At 34.3% G+C, this 20,688-nt stretch overlaps 1 protein-coding gene across 5 annotated transcripts; it reads left to right on the top strand.

Annotated features, from left to right (window-relative positions):
* Positions 1–281: 281 nt before the first annotated feature.
* SLITRK6 (SLIT and NTRK like family member 6) lies at positions 282–18,140 on the top strand. 5 transcript variants are annotated; one of them, XR_010471310.1, is made up of 4 exons: positions 282–834; positions 4,188–6,990; positions 10,138–10,334; positions 10,522–18,140. XR_010471310.1 is itself a non-coding variant. In XM_065056738.1 (2 exons), exon 2 carries the CDS (start codon positions 4,203–4,205, stop codon positions 6,720–6,722), a length of 2,520 nt encoding a protein of 839 aa, XP_064912810.1. In that variant the 5' UTR covers positions 282–834; positions 4,188–4,202; the 3' UTR covers positions 6,723–18,140. The 5 variants fall into 5 exon arrangements, 1 of the variants encoding a protein (XP_064912810.1); XR_010471312.1 differs by lacking the exon at positions 10,138–10,334; XR_010471308.1 differs by having other exon boundaries at positions 10,138–18,140.
* Positions 18,141–20,688: the final 2,548 nt, after the last annotated feature.

Raw genomic sequence — 20,688 nt, 5'->3', positions numbered from 1 at the left:
TGTTTGGGCTGGAATGCTTTCAGTTTCTAAAGCAAGCATTTGTAAATATAAACTAAATACAAGATCTGCTCAAGAGAACAAACTACAAGAGCTGCAGTAGATGTTTACTGTTTTGCAAAATCAGCCATTAACGTATCTTAAGCAATCTAGGGGATATTTAGCTGAATTTTACTTTCTGAGGCTCACTTGAATGAGGGAAAAAATGAGAGAAATTGCAGCAGGAGGAGGAGCTGATCTGTCTCAAGGTGGAGCTGTATCTTGTATCAAATGACACTGGCAGATTAAAGCTCTCTAGTGGGGAAGGGCTTAAAGGCTGAGTCAAAAGCCAAGAAGTCTCTTTATTTACGCCTACCTCCCAGCCCCTGGCAGTCTGACTAATAACAAACTGAGCTAACAAGAAAGACTAGAAAGAGCAGAGAGAACACAGAAGCAGCTTGGATCTAAAAATCTGACAAAACCAAGTGATCAAGTCAAGCTCTGCTGAGCATCTTGTTTGTTTACAGCTTCCAAATGCTTGCAAACAGTTAACTATATGCAGAAAACTCAGCATAGCTGTGAAGTATGCTGTGAATTTTAATTGAGGAAAAAGGACAACAGCTTACAGGATGGTCTAATATGCATGCTGCCTGGAAGATTTTTTTCAATTGAATGCTTTGTACTTTGTCTTCTGAACAAGGATTTTAACTTTATGGAGCTGTAGCATTACTAGAGCTTGCAACAAAGTGAAACTCAGAAGGAAGTGTGCATTTTTCACAGGGAAAAATTACATCGCTTTGAAACAGCTGTTCCAACAGTGCACTACTGAGCGTTTCAGGGAGTGTAACTGCTATACAGGTAAGAAGGATTCCAGTTAGTTAATTAGCTTAGCATATGAGAAATTCATTTCTCAGTACCAGTTGAATTTATTTTCCTGCATGACTTTGTATAACTTCTATGTTAAATGATGGAAGTTTACACTGTATCTCAAACAGTCTGCCAGGTGCATTTATTCAAACTGCCAACTGTGTAGAATGTGTGTATTAATGAAATGCTGATTTCAGATCCCTTGAGGGGAAAGGAATGAGTGTTTGTTTTATTTCTTGAAGTGAAAGAAACATCTGACTGTGATTCCCTTCAGAATTTAATAAACAATCCCAAAGGCTTTTAGAAATTGCCAGTTCTCAGTCTGAGGCTTTTTAAGTCTTCAATATGCACTTTTTAAAATAGCTGAATTAAAACAACCAAACAAACAAAACTGTAACATGAAACAAGCTATTTCAATGTTTTAAAGACACACTGAGTATTACTTGTCAAGTATGTGATGTCTTTGCTATAAAGTGACTACTTCTAAAAGTATTTGATGTTGCCTTTGTAACATTATTAGTGTTAGAATTCCTACTGCAAAAAGCTTAGTTACAGTATTCAGTCAGTAATGACTTACATGAAAGCAGCAATGTAGAATTTGCTGAAAAACTTCACCACATGAAACAGAGAAAGGTCAGATTTGTCAAGTGTTATAAATTAACATTGTTATAAATTGTTAAATGCTCATAATCTGTTACTTGAAAGCAGTTTTTATTTTACAATTTTTTTATTTTACAATTGTATCCCACTGAGAGATTCATTACACATTCCTGAGCATTCAGACAAAAAAAAAAAAAAGGAAAAGGAAAAAATAATATAATTCTCCTATTAATTTTTTTTGTGTATATGTTTATGAGAGTTCTGGCAGTGTTGTCCTTAGAAGTATGCTGATGATTAAAATGGGAATGGTTTCCAATTGGTTACAAATGTCTTTACTTTCATCTCTGAGAGGAGAGCTTTCATTTTTATAACCTAATTTCTCAATATGGTCCAGAATGCAAAACACTTTTTGGATTTATTTATTTATTTATTTTTAGTCAATTTTGCTCAGGGTCTTCATAAATGCAGTTTGAATTTAATATAGATTGTAGTTGGAATTCCTTCAGAGGGAAAGTGTACAGAAATAAAGTGTAATGAGTCATGCTGTGGGTTTGAAGCTGGCATCTGTATCAAGAGCCTGCGTTTTTTACCTTGGGTCACTGAAAAGGATATTGATTCATGTAAAGCAAGAATAAATATCTAGCATAATACCCTACAGTTATTCTGCATACTTCAAAATTGCATCTTGACATGTTGTCTTTTGTCTAACACTTCTTTAGAAAACAAACTTAAATAAAAATATATTAAACATAAACAGCTGGAGTTCAAGGAGTGTTATATGAAACAACAAAATTATTTGTTCTACTGAAACAAAGATAAAAGGTCATATTTTTAGGGACACTTTTTCTCACACTGAGAGTTGCACTTACTACTTTTAAACTCAGACAGCTACTCCCAGTTACCAGGAACTACTAATGGAGAAAAACATAATTCACTGTGTACACATTTGCTGTTGTTGCTTTTCTCTGTATGTATGTGTGTGTGTACTCATACCACAGCACTTAAGTGCCTCTGTGTATAAATCTTTGCAATCCATTTTAAGGGAAGCTTTGAGAAATGATGTTCTTAGTCACAAAGGTACCTGATAATTAAAATACGTATTGATGAGATGTCAAATCACACTATAAGAATGTTTATGCATGTAATTGAATAGATACTTGTAAAAGGTTCTAATCTCTCAGAAATTAACAGCTGAGATGATTAATTGTGTAGTGACTTTCTGTGCTCCATATTTCAATAGTTTACTTTGAAGTATCAAGTGACCTTTAGTAGACGGATTACTTAAGAAACCTGCATAGTTCAGTCCTAGAATCAATATTGCACCCCCCAAAGAGACTGTCTTTTAAACCATCAATTCCATTGTAAGTTTTTTGTCTGTTTTGTTGTTGTTGTTGTTGTTTGTTTGTTTTTTGGGTTTTGTTTGTTTGTTTGTTTGTTTTTTAGGAAATGTGGAAATTAAGATTAGAAACGGTGATTCCACTCCATCTCATATATCAAGAATTACCATTGTTCTTGCTAATTAGACAGCCTTGACAGAAAGAAAAAGAGAATCTTCAAATGGAGTGTAGCATAAATTAATTCAAACCAATGATAAATGCTTGACTTCAAGATGTAAATTCTGCTTGTGACTTCATAATAGTACTGTAATGGTGCATTTATCAGGTATTGCAAAGTTCAAGATCAGCCTGACAGATGATAATCTTGGTTACATAACATATGGAGGATACCGGTGATCACTTTTAACTAGTAAAGTACAGTTAGTTCCATTTTCATTTCAGAATTTTTACAGTAATTAATGATTGTAATAATTGGAAGGAGTCTAATAATCAATCTAAAATAGAGCATGTTTGCACCTTTCCTACCTATTTCTTCTGACATATACTGCATTGTCAGTTCTCTCTTCTTTTTTATTTTAATATTGTACATGATTATTTTATATGTATATTATATGCAAACATATTGCACTGCTATGTGCTGTTCCCACTTTCACTATATGTCCACAACCTATAACATATGCATTGAAATTTAAGTAAAAAGAATTATTTTTTCTACTTCCTTTTAATTTTGGGAGTACAAGGATTGCAGAGGAATTGCCTTTTAATTTACATACATAGTGCAGAACCAAAGGAGAGATTCCCTATACCCCGACTGAATGTGCTTTTGCTCACAACCCATTGTTGTACCAAACCAAATCTTATTTCTTTTCTTCAGCAGCTGGACAACATCAAGCTGAACTTACCAAGGTACCCTTAAAACTTGCAGTGCTGTGTGGTGACACAAAGCAACAATCAAAAATATCATATTAGCCTTAATATAAGTTGCTCAGGGCAGTAACTTGTTACTGCTGTCCTCTGGCAAAACATTCTATACGACATATAGGTAAAGACAACACGTTCCTGATTGTCTCCTACTTTAGTGTATTAACATGAAAGTACTGAAGCATTCCCCTTATGACTGTGTTTATTGATTAAAACATTAAACTAAATATATTTTTCTCTACTCAGAAAATCATTCAACTGTTTAGCACAATACAATATTGTTTGAAAGGTGAGGCAGCACAATGGCAGGTACTAGGAATGGTTATTGCTCCCTCTGGCCCAGAAAAAAAAAACAGAAAGCCATCAAACAAAAACCCAAAACCAAACCAAACCAACAAACAAAACCTCAAAAACCCACAACACCAACCCTGTGAAATCATGACTCTATTCCTTTTTTTTTTTTTTTTTTTTTTATGTTTTATGTAGAATCTGCTGGGCAAGATGAAGCTCTGGATTGTTATTCTATACTCAGTTGTGGTTGCATCTGATTCTTTCCAGTCACAGCCTTCTTTTTCTTCAGTCAGAGGATCTTGTCAGAGTTTGTGTTCCTGTGAAGAAAAGGATGATACCATGATTATAAACTGTGAAGAAAGAGGCATCAAGATGGTATCAGAAATAAATGTCCCACCATCACGGCCTTTCCATCTTAATCTCTTGAACAATGGCCTGACTACGTTACACATGAATGATTTCTCTGGCCTTGTTAATGCTATCTCTCTACATCTGGGTTTTAATAATATTGCAGATATTGAGCCTGGGGCTTTCAATGGTCTCAGCCTTCTTAAGCAACTTCATATAAATCACAATTCTTTAGAAACACTTAAAGAAGATACATTTAATGGATTGGAAAATTTAGAGTTTCTTCAAGCAGACAACAATTTCATCACAGTGATTGAAGCAAGTGCCTTTAGCAAGCTCAACAGGCTTAAAGTGCTTATTTTGAATGATAATGCCATTGAGTATCTTCCTCCAAACGTATTTCGTTTTGTCCCATTGACCCATTTAGATCTTCGGGGAAACCAGTTACAGACTCTTCCCTATGTTGGCTTTTTGGAACACATTGGTAGAATACTAGACCTTCAGTTGGAAGACAACAAATGGGCCTGTAACTGTGATTTGTTGCAGCTGAAGATATGGCTAGAAAACATGCCTCCTCAGTCAATAATAGGTGATATTGTATGCAATAGTCCTCCAGTTATCAAAGGCAGTATCTTAAGCCGGTTGAAAAAAGAAACACTTTGTCCCACTCATCCTGTCAATGAACTTGAAGATCCTTCAGGGTCACTGCCCTTGGTTGTAACCACCTCTGTCAGTGATAGTCACCTATCAACTAGGGTGTTTCCTATCCTGAAAGCTCCTACTAAAGAACCAAGTTTAGTGCTTCATACTTCAAAGCCTACTACTCAGTTTCCAGGAATCTATTGTCCCATCCCCTGTCACTGCACCAGCCATATGCTCTCAGGAGTTCTCATGCACTGCCAGGAGCGAAATATTGAAAGCTTGTCTGATTTAGGACCCCCTCCTCCAAATCCTAAAAAGCTTATTCTAGCTGGGAACATTATTCAGACATTACTGAAATCAGATCTTGTGGACTATGACAGCCTGGAAATGCTTCACCTGGGAAACAATCGCATTGAAATCCTTGAGGAAGGATCCTTTATGAATCTGACTAGACTGCAGAAATTATATCTCAATGGCAATCATCTTACAAAGTTAAGTCAGAGTCTTTTTCTTGGCCTTCAGCACCTTGAATACTTGTACCTTGAATATAATGCCATCAAAGAAGTTTTGCCGGGGACATTTAATGCAATGCCAAAACTTAAAGTCCTCTACTTAAATAACAACCTTCTGCAGACTTTGCCAGCCCATATCTTTTCAGGTGTTCCACTTGCCAGATTAAATCTGAAAACAAACCAATTTGCTCACTTGCCTGTGAGCAATGTCTTGGATGAACTGGACATGCTGGTACAAATTGAACTTGAAGACAACCCCTGGGACTGTACCTGTGATTCAGTTGGGTTGCAAAAATGGATACAAAAACTGAGTAAGAACACAATGATGGGTGATATTTTTTGTAAATCTCCAGGACACCTGGCAAAAAAAGAACTGAAATCCCTGAACAGTGAAGTCTTGTGTCCAGGTTTAATAAACAGCCCTGCCCTACCAACTCATGCCAGTTTTGTAGTAGTGACAACTTCTCCTACTACTACCAACACTGCAGACTCTATCCTGCGGTCTCTTACAGATGTTGTCCCACTTTCTGTTCTAATATTAGGACTTCTAATTGTGTTTATAACTATTGTATTTTGTGCAGCAGGAATAGTTGTTCTTGTTCTTCATCGGCGACGAAGATGTAAAAAGAAACAAGCAGATGAACAAATGAGGGATAGTAGCCCAGTTCACCTTCAGTACAGCATGTATGGGCATAAGACAACACACCACACCACTGAGCGCCCAGCTGCAACTCTCTATGAGCAACATATGGTTACTCCCATGGTTCAGGTCTATCGCAGCCCATCCTTCAGCCCTAAGCACACTGAGCAGCTGGAGGAGGGAAGTGAGAAGGAAGCTGATTCCAAACATCTCCGCCGAAGTCTCCTGGAAAGAGAGAACAGTTCGCCTCTTACAGGTCCAAATGTCAAATATAAGGCTACAAATCAATCTGCTGAATTTTTGTCTTTTCAGGATGCCAGCTGCTTGTACAGAAACATTCTTGAAAAAGAGAGAGAACTGCAGCAACTAGGGATCACAGAGTACCTAAGAAAAAATATTGTCCAGCTCCAACCTGATGTGGAAGTTCATTATCCTGGAACACATGAGGAGTTGAAGCTAATGGAAACACTCATGTACTCCAGGCCAAGAAAGGTTTTTCTAGAACAAACTAAAAATGAATATTTTGAACTCAAAGCTAATTTACATGCTGAGCCTGACTACTTGGAAGTCCTGGAGCAGCAAACATGAAGTGATAATACATTGAGCTGAGGCTGAATTCCTGTAATTCTATTTTAAGTTGGAACTGTTGTAAATAAAAGTGCCTTATAATAACATGTCAACAGTCAGAACTTAAGCACAGCAGTAATCCTAGCAAAAAAAACCTCAGGGATCACTGTGGGAAGCCATTGGGTTGTGTGCAGGCAATATGTATCACCCCAAGTAAACATGAAACTATGTGTGATTGAACTGTGGGAGGAAGATTGTGTATTGCAATATTCCTCAACATTTTAAAAAGGTGTGTATGACACTCTCTGTTCTGTACCCAAGCTATAGAAAAATATTTTTTACCTTTACTCTTTCCTTTTTCCCCTCAGTTTAATTAGATATTTTTTTTTAAAAAAGCACCTGTGTTTGTAGTTATAATGTCAGAGTGTATTGCTTAGATTAGTATATGTACCGCATACATGACTGTTGCCTACAACTACACCTAACATACCCATATAATAAATAAAAAAGGAGTTGAAATGTCATCATGCTAAATGTCAGTTAAAAAAAAATATCTGTATGTGCACCCAGAACCTGGAAAATATTTAAGTATTTTACTCAGAACTTCATCATGTGCATTCTGTATTAGTATGTGGAAGGAAAAATATGTAACTATGTTTACCCAGCATCTTCAGTGAAGAAAAAAGTAAGCCTTTTGCTACTTTATCTGATAGCTTTACCTAAGTTTGGACAATCTTACTGAGCTGCTGCTATAAGATATTGTGCATCACTGGTGTTTCAACTCATAATCCTGGGCAATTTGAAAAGCTACTGAGTATCAGCTGTAAATATGTTACTGTGTTTAATAAGTTTGATTTTATATATATATATATATAAGTAATTTCTGTTCTGGCTTTAAATATTCCTGGAGGAAATGAGTTTGCTGTGGCTAGGAACTTCCAAGTGCAAATACAGGTCCTTTCCCACCACACAAAAGCAACTCCCAGACAGAATAACTGCAACAATACACACACATAAGGAAGAATAATACTATTTAGCTGTTTGTACAAAGATATGTTATATTTTCTGAAATTAGAAGAAAATAAAGTGTTGTGGGAAAAGTAGGTAAAAAAAAAAGTAGAACACTGCAGGTTTATTTTTGCAATGAATTCTCTCTAGATTTATATTTACTATTCTGTATAATTTTGTATTTTTTTTTAATTCACAAGAAAAGAAAAAGCTTATTCCTGGCTGCCTTTCAAGAAAATCGAGGAACTGCTTTCTATCAATTAAAAGGAAATAAAGGTTTTTTAAATGTCTTTTTCTTAAAGATCACTTTTTAAAGAAGGCAGCAACTTCTGCATGCACAATCTAAAAACTGTTTGGGAATTTAACACAATGCTTCTCACTTTTGTTGTGTGGACAGAAGCATCTTGTCCAGAATGCAGTAAGGCCATACAATTTCTGTGCATGACTGACATGGTGCCAAAACACAAATTCTGACCTGCATTTATTTTCTTCTAAGCAAATATTTTGTAAACTGTCTATGCATGAACCTTTTTTTCCTAATTTCTATTTGTTGAGCAAATGATCAGCTTAATTATTAGGTCTGCATATGTATGCTAAACTTAGCATTGAAGTCTTGATAAACTCAAAGTAAAAATATTCATTCTTTAGTTCATCTTACTGTTGATGTCTTACCTATTTGTATATACCAATGTGAGCTCTTCATATTCTTTGTACATAAGTTTCTGGCAGAAAATTTTCCTATATACATACAAAAGTTGGATTCTAAATTCTGTCAAATTTATGTAGAGATAATGACTTTAACGGTGCTATACTAATTTCTGTAATATAGGATCTGACCACAAATCTCTGTTAACAATTCAACTTCCTTATTAATATTTTTGAGGTGTTATCAATTTGCTATGGAATTCAAACTTGTTGGCTTCCAAAAACCAAAATGTCAGTTACTAGAAAAAAAGTTTTTTCTCTTTTTATGACTGAGAATAATTTAGTTCAGAAAATCTGTGTGTTTAGGAGGATTAGGAAGGGTAAATCTGGTGAAAACATATTGGTTTCATTACTATCTTTATTCTGGACAAGGAAAGATAATGCTAAGGTACATGTGCAGGTAAGAGTGGGACAAAAAGGGAAATGCTGCTTCATTAACTTTACATTAACCTTGGTATCAAGTGTTATTTTAACTGTCCTTGCATACTCAAGACATGTCAATGGGCTTTATGGACATGCCATACAACCCATGGAAACTCATGCCTTGATTTGGAGGAGCACCCGGAGCTCAGGTGGGATGGCTTAGCTCATTAAATTTGTGCTAGAGGTCTACATTTAAACAATTTAGTTTCACACATAAAAAATCTAACTTTATTGTTGGAAATAATTCAGATCCAGTGAAAATTTGAAATTAATCAATGAAGTGACACTAGAAATCTTTGAATTTTGAACCAGACCTGCTCATATTATTCTTTTTTGAATTTTTAGAGATGTCAAATTAATGTAGAGGAAAAAAAATTTACGTGGCATTTGATATCAGAGTTTAGTATTTCAGTGTCTTTCATTTCAGTAGTTATTTCAAATAGTAAAAAATGGGTGGCAAAATAATACCCTGCAATTGGCATGATTCAGGGAAATGATGATTCAGGCCCTCAGGCTTAGATTTAAGAGAAATAGCTTCAGACTAAAGACAATTGCCACATACACAGATGTCACTTTGTTTAGCTGTGAACAGTTACTTGGCAGAATATTGAGGCCAACTGTGTGGCAAAATATTCTTCTTTGTTGCAGTCTCAAAGCATCAGAAAGAAGAGTCAGCTAAATTCATGTCAAAGTGACTCAGTTGTGCAGCTCAATCAGAACATCACTCTGCAGAATTAAAGAGAGATTTATCTTTTAGCTTTCCCTCAACAGGGAGATTCACGTCATTCATTACAGAAGGGCAAGTGTGCTCTTTGGCAGTTTGTAACACTGCAAGTGATTTTGTAGTATCCAGGAATCACTAGAATGTGGCATGTCATTCACTTCCCTATCATCTCTCTGTACTAGACTGCCACATAGTGAAAGTCTGCATGATGTGGAGAGAGGCGTCTGCCTGTAGCCTTACCTTTAGTAACATTCTCAGACAGTGATTTTCCAGTTATGAGGAAACTTTGTATTGCCATAACAAAACGGGATAAGAATATGGCCTTATATGATTATTCTTCAGCTGAAGAATATCAGTATCTGCTGATAAAAATAAAATCATGACATATGGAAGGTATCACATACAAAGAAAGAATGATGCAACAGTTGTTTCTGAAAGTTCCTTGGAACACTTTCTTTATAATAACTAGAAAGGTGTCCTTAATGTTATTGGTGTTTGAGGAAAGTTGAGAGGGATATTTTGTTAAATCTGTATTCTTTCATTTTTTTTTTTTTTTTTTTTTTTCTTTTCTTCCAGTGGCAGGCCCAGTTAAGTGGTTTGATACATTTCACTTACCTAGAATAACAGAGGTTGGAAGGCAAAGCATGTTTGACAGTCTGCAACAAAGTGGATCCACTTTTCTCCTGTCAGCATGATAGTTTGAGTGAGAGAACAGTGCTTCATCAAGCACACTGATGTACATGGCAGCTGTGTTGTTGTTAGGGTACCTTAAGGTAACCAACACTCGTATTTTTCCCCTCACATTAGAGTGAAGAAAATACTTTAACTAACACTATAGCTTGTTCTCTAAATAAACAGATATTATAGTACTATATTGCACTTTTTAATTTTAAACTGTTTTCATATTTTCAGCCTCATAAAAGACAAACGTAATTCTCTTTATTTTTCTTTCCGCTACAGGTATTTTTCAGACTTTTAGTACTGATACTTGAATATATTACCTGCAGTGATGCCTCCCCAACAACCTCCAGCCCCCAAAAGCTCTTCCAACAAAATTTGTAAATTTACATATAAGTTAGGGTATTCGACTATTCAGAAATGGTCCAATATTTTCATATATTCTTCTCCGTTAGAATGACAGATCAAACTTTCTGTAACCAGATTCCAGACTGAAAATGAGTTCATAAATTTTGTCAGTGATGTGTAGATTGGAATCCAAAACTTTTACATCTGCAATCATTGCTTCTCTCATTGGAATCTGAGGACCAGGTTTTGGGCCCTCCTTGCCTGACAAAGAAGTCCCCAGTGTGACCCCAAATAAAGGAAGTTTACAATGTGTCACCTGTTTACCTACAAAGAGATTATTAGTTGTATCATATGCTAAACTGAAAAGATAAATTTGACTGGGACAGAAAACAATCTTATAAAGGTCAATGTCTGGTGTGTTAATGAAAAAGAGGATTTAATACAAATAAAATATTATTTCAAAGTAATAGTGGCAAGGGAAAAAATGGAGACTGAATCTCAAATTCATCATCAGAAGGGATACCAGATTATCGTTCTGAGGATGTCATTGTCTACAGCAATATACTTTGTCAGTCACAGCAAAACAATCTGCAAGTTTCACATAGGTGCACTGAAATCATAATGACAAAAATAAAATGATCAAGCATTTGTTGTAGTTCAAAAGATCAGCTGAGAAACTTTCTGAAGAGTGGTACTTTTCTCTTGTGGTCCCCAACAGAGACTACGTTATTTTCCATTAAGCGGTTTCCATCTTGGACAAGTTCTGTTCAGCAATAGACAACCCTCTGGCAATACAATCTACTGTTGCAATTGAAACCTAGTCCTTGGAGAGGTTTTGCATTGTGTGCTTTGCCTTCAGTGGTCAGTTCCTCTTGGACTTGATGTTTGGCTCACCCTGTTGGATTTGAGACAGGGAAGATGGATCTATTACTGATCTTGTGTTGTAAGTCAAAAGACCTGTCACTCTTTGATTTTATGATGTTTATTATATTCTTGAACTTGTTTAAGGATCTTTTGTTCCTTGAAGCAGAAGTGAACTGTAGCTGGAACCAATATGGGGAAGTTAATCACCATATTGAAAATATATAGCATGGTGTTTTCTTCATGCACATCTCCTAACAGTCAGCTTTAGCTTTTTGACACAACAGAACAAATTCTTAAGAGCCACAGTCTAATGGAAAGCAGCTAACCCCAAGGAAGAAAGTAAAATGCCAGATGCTGATCAGCTGTATGAAAGCAAGATGTGATGAAGAACTTTTTTTTTATTATTATTATTATTCAGCTTCACCAAGATGGAGTACAAGTACATGTGCACAGCACATTTTATAAAACATTTACCAAAGTTTTGTGTTTTAAGACATTAACTTGTAAATACTCACAGAGTTTTCCTTCTATTACTACTGGAAGGACTACTTCCACTCCTAATATTACTTCTGGTTCACACAATAAACTGAGTTAATACAAAAAAGAAGAAAAAAATTTGTTTCATATTTCAAGGAGAAACGTTATCTATTGTAACTTCAGTTGTTTGCCTTTGTAAATCGGTTAATCCAGATTATTTCATTTTAGGATTAATTGTTTGAGAAGTTAACATTTTTTTATATTATTTCTGTTGTACTTAATTACCAAATAAAGTAAAGAAGAGTAGATAATTAATTGTTCAAACAGAAAGAAGTCTGAAATCTTTTATATATGCAGAAATCCTATGGAATGTTAGCATAAACTTGCACTTTAAAATAAACTATAAAATTTATTTTATTATTTCATAAAAGTATTATTTTTAGTTTTAAATTAAAAAACATCTCTGCATTTCTGCATTTTTTTAATTCAAAGCCAAGGTAGCACTTTCATAATGACACATATTTGAGTTAAACACATATTAAATGGTTCCATATTAAGACATTTAAAAAAAAAAAAATAATGCTCTCAAATAGAATCTGATACTCTCCCTACCTTTCCCTGCTGAAACCGTGCAGTGTGCTGTGCAAAAAACCCCACATTTCCTGAGCAAGGAGACAAAAGAAGAAGACGAATTATTTTGTATCTTTGTTAAATACACTTTGGGAGAAGAATATTACAGATTCCTATTCCTATCCTCTGGTGCAGTATGGTCACACACTTCACATAAGATGTAACCATGTAAGAAGTTCAGACTTAAAACAACTAAATGCATGATATTCTTAACAGAAACGATGTCTCTGCAATCTCGTTCTTTTGTAAATAGAAGGTTGTTGCAACTGCACTGTTTCAAAAGACCCTGTGTGTCAAATATCCTTTGAATACATCTGCTAGATCAGACTCCAAAGATCCTCTCAAATCTTTATGAAACCTGATAAGATGCAAGATTCCAGGCTGCCAATTCTGGGCAAGTTTATGGGCATTCAGACACCCTTGATCTTTGGATACTTGGAGGACAGTGAAAAACCTCTTAGATTGTGTGTTATAGAGAAAGAGTTTTTGAGCTACAGTTAAAGATTTAGATTGCTCTTTTAATCTGGCCTGAGTTCAACATTCCACAACATTTTATCATATGATTTAAGAATGAACGTGAAACTTTAATAAAGACAAAATGTAGCATTTAGGTTCCACTGTTCACAAAAGGTAAATGATTCCATGTGTTATCATGAAATGAAGATTAAGATATAAAGATGTTAACTGCCTCATGTGTTATGTGTCTTTATGTAATATATCACTTCAAGAGAGATTGGGGGAGGTGGCATTGTTTCCTATTGACCACTGATGCATTCAGACTTCCTGAAGGGAAAAGCTGTGCTGAGGTTAACTATCTTCTCGCTGCTATACATGATATTATGAAGGCTGAATCATATTCTATAGATTCTAAAGTAAATATTTATTATAGACTGAAATCTCTTAACTGCTCTAAGCAATGAAGTGTCGTCTAAAGTCAAGCAGACTTCTTGCAGGCTCAGATTCTGTGATTATTTTTATTTATAAGCATGACCACAGAATAAACAGAAGCTTTACTGTTTTCCTATATAAAAGCAATCTTGTAAAGAAAATTATGCTTTCTGAATTTTTTATTCATGTCCTGATCTAAGGGATAGAGCTAAGGAATTCTGTCTTTTGGATCTGGAGTTATATGTCATCATAGTCTGAGAGGCCTATGGTTTTGTTTGAAAAAAATCTATACACAAAACAAAACAGTGCAAAAACTTAGGGGTGTTGCTGCACTAAGTCTTTTTCCGGCCATCATGAACTGGAATTAGACAAGACCAGTAACTATTCTTAAGTACAAGGCCCAGCTATATGTTAAGTTCACAAAAATTATTCTGAAGATTCTCCTGAAGTGTCTCCTGCAAAAATGAAAGGAACATGTCTGTTTTGTCTCCTATTTTTTCTAACAGATATGTAAGGAAGATCACAACATAAGTTATAAAGGTCAATACCAACTGTAAGTACCTACAAGATATTTTGATAATAAGAAAACCTTCTTCACTAGGAGGGGTAGTGTAGCACTGAAATATGTTACTCAAAGTATCCATGGAACCTTAGTACCCAGGAGATTTTCAGGACTTTGCTGTACAAAGTCACAGCTGATCTAAAAGAACCAATAGTCCTGCTCAAAGCAGGAGGATAGACTATACAGTCTCTATTGGTCCCCTTCAGGCAAAATATCTGTGGTTCTAATATGATTCTGTAAAGTAATTTGAGGGAAAAGAGGTTGTTTTTTATTTTTTTTTTTCTATACACAGACTTCCTGAATATGAAGTTAAGGAAAAAGGCAATAAACACTAAACTTTGTCATGAAGTAAAAGTTTTCCAACTAACTTTTGTAACATACAGAGAAGCATTAATATTGATGCTGCATCAAATAAAACAGTACTTCTCTGATGTTGGTCAAAATGCATGCGGACTGTGGTTACTTGAGTTTATTATTAAAATTGGGGTTTGAGGGTATATTTTATTGGTTTTATTTTGTTTTGTTTGTTTGTTGATTTTTATTTTACATGGCAGGTGATTTCAAATTTCTAAATAAAATGCTGAAATTATCTGAATCTCTTGAAGAGTGATCCATTTCTGTACTAGTTGATTTAATGTTGTACTTCTTCACACATTTCAAACTTAGTGATAATCTTACTTTTTCAAAGGAACTTCCAGGCTTTAACAGTTCTTACTTTGTGTATTCTATTTGTTAGAAGGCCAAATTATCATGCTATGACTGATGTACCTTTGAAATTAAAAATATGTTTTACATAAAATGCTACTTCAAATCTTTCAAATTATGAAGCAGCAGTTGGAGCAAGATGCATCTCTAAATGTAACTGATTTACTGAAACTGGGATCTATTTGATATAAATAGATTTTTTATTGTTAAAAATCATATGATAATTTGCTTAGCTCTGTATTCAGGGATTTGGGGATTGCTGTTTTCTTTATTTGCTTATGGTGCTTCTGGCAACAGTAATTTACTCATGGAGAATTTTTGATACTCCTAAAAAAAAATGTAGTATAGTTAAGTAGCATTTAGAATCACTATACCTAGCAAATGATCCTGTAAAGATTATCCTTTCAGTTTATTTGCACTGTTCCCTGGGTGGTATTGGATGTATGTTCATCTTTTACTGTTTCCTCAGCTCATTTGCCTTTTAGCTATGGTCAGAGTTGGAACTATATTAATCAGTTTTTTAATATGAAAATTCTAGACTTTGATGATTGAAGCAAGCATACTTCTTTCCAATAAACCCATAATCACAGCTGTGTTTGTTGATAACTGATTACACATTGATTATCATCACATCAGTTAATTATCTTGGTTATGATAATATTTTGGGTCATGAACCACTGCAGGTAATACTGTAACTTCCTTTTTCCCCACAAAAAATCTAAGGATGACAAAACTTCGAGATAGATGAATAGTAGAAAACATGTCAATTCCTTTACATGTGATGCAAGTACTCAATGCTGCTACTTAAAAGGACCTTTGATCCACATATGTTTTCTGAAATGAAAATCTCTTTGGTTTTAATTGGACTTTGGATAATCTCAGAAAATAACTCATGCCTCTTTCCTTCAACTTTCAAATCCTGTGTATATTTAGAATGTATTGTAAAAGAAAAGTAGGTATGGGCAATATAACTGCTAGCAGTGGAAAGAATATCAGGCCTCTTTGATTCAAGTGCAGTGCTTCATGCTATTGTTAATTAGTAATCGATCTTTTCAAAGTCCTTGTATTGTATGCTATCTATTATCTGAAATCAGATGCTTTCATACAGATTTAGAGCAAAAATGCATGCAATAATATTTTCCTTTTTCTTATACTCTTCTCTAGGTATGTACTTTAGTCATTCTTGGAGACTGGATAGTAAATAGATCTTTGAATTGACCTAGGAAGGCCATAACATAAGTGTTTTCTTGACCTTTTTAATGGGATATTTTTAATAGAGATTCCTAATAATTTCCTTTCTTACGATAGTTTTATATTACACTAATCTTGCAAATTAAACCTCTGAAAGGTAGTACAAACTTGGATGTGTTTCTACCAGAGTAATTATTTAGCCACCTGAAGAAGTGAAAGATTCAAATCATCAGAACAATCACAGAGAATCATCCATAAAAAAGTAACGAAACATCTGCTACTTTGAACTTAAACGTAGACATAAGAGTTAAAAAGTCTTTCAGAAATAGACACAAAAACGCTCCTTACTCTTACAGTTTAAAAGTAGAGAATGAGACACCACTTACATAACTATTTTATATTAACGTTGATAAAAAATATGACTGTTTTCTACTTATATATGACAATGAACTTCCACAAAGATTTTAAAATTTCCTTCCTGCATACAGAGATTTTTTCAGACAAGAAATGCCTTGACAGGCTAAGGAAAATAACTGATTTTATACACAGGTATACATAGCTTTCTGTCAGTGTTGCAGTGAATCCTCGATCTCATTTCTAATAGTAAGACACAAGAGAGGACTGAAAAACACAGTGCTTTAATAAAAACTAATAAAAACAACTGTAAAAGCAAGCAAGCAAGCAAACAAACAAACAAACAAAAACAACCAAATGCCATTAAGAAAAGTAAAAGGGAAAAAGAAGATAACATTTCAAGTATTGATCTATTGCTCTCTGCATAACTTCTCACATATTTCTCTTCAACATCTGTTTTACTTCTTTTAATTTCTGTTTTTTTCCTATTTATTTATTTTTCCATCTATTTTGTTTGTTTTGTTTTGTTTTAGTATATTATAACTTTGTGACCCAAATAAATTTGTGTTTTTTTAGGTGACATCTTTCTACTTGTTTCTGCTCATCACTGGACAATGGTGTACTTTCTATCCTGGGCTTTTAAAATGAAATAGATGACTAAGGTCTTAATAAAATTACTAATGTGTATGTCATTACTTGGGTTCTTTTACAGTTTGGGGTAAAAGCATCACAATACAAACAGGTATAACAATGTTTATATGGCAGTAGGAAATAAAAGGGCTTATAGGGCTTATAGCTCAAGCTGGCTGGGAAAAATGTGTTTTGATGGAAAAAATGTGTTTTCAAAACCTCCAGATTTTCATACAGGAAGACTTTTTTGCCAAAAATAACAGCAATTTTTTTTTTTTTTTTTCAGTTGAACACAGTCATCAATAATTACATATTTCAGTTTGTGAGGCTGTTCTGTTATCACATTACCCTCCTCTAATCTTACATAAAACTCTATGGAAATAGTAAGAGATGAGCCTATGATTTTATTTTTTACTGTTGAAAAACTTCATTCATTGAGCAATGCCTGCCATTATATCTTTACAATTTTCCATCTAGCTTGAGTGCTGGAAGGCCTGGCCAAACAAAAATAATAAGAGTGTAGGAAATACAGACTGCAAGATAACAGAGTATTATGGCAATTCTGACATGAGTTTGAGTGGCTGTAACAGCTGAAATTGGATCAAGCAAAATGAAATGGAATGCTTGACTTCAGGATTTATTTACTTTTTTATTTTTAAAGTTGAGCATATTTATGAACAGATTTTCATAAATATTTTGCTGTTTTTACTGTCTGTTTTGGTACAAGCTTAAACAAAGTTGAAGTTCAAACTTTTCTATTTAACCAACCATGTGTGAAACACAACAAATCATTTGTGTTGTATACTGACACAAACAGTTCTCATAATTGTAATACAATAATGCAACTTATTAGGTGTGGGTACCGGACTCTTAAAATGCTCACCTGACTAGGATCACCTATACCAACTGACTGCCAGGCCTGTGAGACTCTGCAGTGTCTGCTGCAGGGTGCGTAGCAGGTGATTATTCCAACCTACTAAAAGAGATCATGAAGGAGGTGACTTGCAGCATGTACTTCATGTTCACATAGTGAATGAAAGAGCTAAGCCACTGATTCCCACAGCCTGGAGCAGCTTCTAGTGGAAGATCAAAATCTTTCACTGCAATTCTATTCTAACTAGTATAGACAAAATTTCATGAGCATAAGAAAAAGAGACACGGTAACTAATGAGAAACGTATTGTATATTTCTTTTTTTCTTTGTTCTTTGTTCTGTTTTATTAATAAAACATAAAGTCAGCCTCTGTATAAAATCTTGTCTTTTTTATTCAGTTTGCTAGGGAATAGGTAACAAGTTTCAGGTGGGTTTGGATTTTTTTTTTCATTTCTCCTTTTTGAAGTATCTAAGTCATAACAACTGTATAATTTTCCTTGATATGAAGGAATAAGTATCATGACAATTCAATGATTTTTCTGTAATTTATTATTGGCCTTTTGTACAAAGATAGTTATTTTAGTTCTTTTTCTGCCCAATTTGCATATTACACCACAGAAACTTCATTACAGTAGAAACACTATGTCACCACTATGTTGTCAGTAGTCCCATTATCAATCAATTAAAATAATATAAAAATAGCTATTCAAGTGGATATTTCAAATATCTGAGAGGAAATAATTTAGTAACCTGAAGAAACACTTTCTAGTTTAGTACTTATCTCTTATAGAGGACACTAGTACTTTCTATACAGCTTAGAAAAAAAAATGGAGAATTATAGAATAAAACCACAACTAAACATAGTAACATTTGGATTTCCTACTTTTTTTAAGACCAATTGCTGTGGAGCATAAAAGAGGAAGCTATTTATTGTATTAATGTTGCATAATTATTTCTTCATTTCCATTTCAGCACTGTCCTGTGACCAAGTCTTCAGCTTTACCTGTGAGAAATTTATTCAAAATAATTCTTTTTCCTGTTACCACCAACAAAAAAAAGAGCTGTTCTCCTAACATCTATCTGCTGAGAACATGTGTGTGCTTCTCTACCTGTTTATCTATTAATCCTTCTTAAGATGTGGGTATAATAATGCATCAGTTTTTCTACTCATTCCTAATAAACATGAATTGGAATACAGAAGTTCTTTGGTCCGTTACAGAATCATAGAATCATTTTGATTGGAAAAGACCTCAAAAATTATAGAGTTCAAGCATTAATCTAACACTGTCAAGTCCACCTTTAAACCTTGTCCCTAAGAATGTCATCTACATGTCTTTTAGACACCTCCAGGAATGGAGAATCCACCGCTTCCCTGGGCAGCCTGTTCCAATGCCTGACAGCCCTTTCCACGAAGAAATTTTTCCTAATACCTCATTTCCTAATATTTTATCAAAGGCTAACTCTATTTAAAATATTTTTTTATAATATATGGAATAAAAATTTCCCTGAAATGGTAGCATCAGTGCTTTAGTTTCCTTCACCTTCGTATAGTGACTGTGTCCACATGAATGTGAGAGACAAAAGGAAAAAAACAAATTTGTCTTTGCTGCCTGTTCCTCTTAACTTGCAGAGCTGAAGAAGAAAAGCAAAGGGTCAATAAACCTCCATTGGGTTCTTCTTTATTTTCGAAGGTCCTTTGATAAAACTAACCTAAATGACCCCAGTTGTAAAAACACTGCTCATTCCTTTTTCAAAATGTCTCCAGAGACATTGTCTTACAGTTTACTGCAAAGAGGGGAGAAAAACAAACAAAACAAACACCTTTTTTTTTTTTTTTTTTACTGTTAGTCTTGTTAATTTACTGTGAGTTCTGACAGACAAATACCATTTTCATTGGTTTATGGAAAAGATCATTTTAGAAGCTTTGAATTCAGAGTTCTAATAATGAGAATTTGACTTAGTCTCCCAGAGCTGTGTCAGCTGTGCAGTAACAATGAACAAACAGTGCCCTCATGGTCTTCAGTAACCATAAGGTCACTATACTACATAAAGGTACATTTTCAGGCTGAAAATTAAGTTAAATAGCTTAACTCTAGGATGTGACTTATTTATTTCAGTCAAAATCCAGTAATTCCTTAACTTCAATCTTCCATTGCTTAAAATTTGTATGTTTGTGTTTGTGCTGGAACACAACATACTGTTTGTGTAACTAGTCCTTTGCAGATGTGAAAGAAAATGAGGTCCATGCTTCATGAAAGAGTCTGGATTCTTCAGTGATGAATCAAAGGCCTTTTTCATTTAAGTTACAGGAAAATTTAAGGTAGGACAAAGCAGACGTACAGTGGTGAACCATTTATTTGAGTGTGATCACATTTACTCTGCAATAACCATGAATAACATATTGTTGCTGTTTATCCAGTTATTTGAAAGAAACACAACCAGATGTCTCAAAGAAATAAAAGATCATGGATAAAGACCATTGTCTAAAATAGATATGAATGCGTATTTAGACATGCAGAAGCATATATACATGCATTTGTATTACATACAAATAAAAATATCTTTGGAACACTTTGGTAAAGTATTAAGGTTTTTTTGTTTGTTTGTTTGAGACAGAACAATAAGCTATCCAAATACCAGCAGGACAAAATTAGGTTAGATGTAGCTAAAAAGAACCCATAGAATTTTATAATAAGGTAGAAGAATATTTAAATACACTGTCTGAGATGCTGTTAAATCTCTGTTATGAGACTCTTTAAATGAAGTTGGACAAGCATCTGTCAAGAATATTGTGAGTACAAAGAAAGCATCCTTGGAACAGGAGCTTCATTTCAGCTCAAGGATTCTAAGATAGAGGGTGAAATTTTTGGTTTTATATTGCTAACAATTAAAATCATATGCATTTTAGACAAGCAGAACCAGGAAAT

This window comes from Columba livia, chromosome 1 (genome assembly GCF_036013475.1).
Source record: "Columba livia isolate bColLiv1 breed racing homer chromosome 1, bColLiv1.pat.W.v2, whole genome shotgun sequence".
NCBI classification, from domain to species: domain Eukaryota; kingdom Metazoa; phylum Chordata; class Aves; order Columbiformes; family Columbidae; genus Columba; species Columba livia.
The sequence above is the reverse complement of the archived record's forward strand: the minus strand, read 5'-3'. Positions and strand labels throughout refer to the sequence as shown.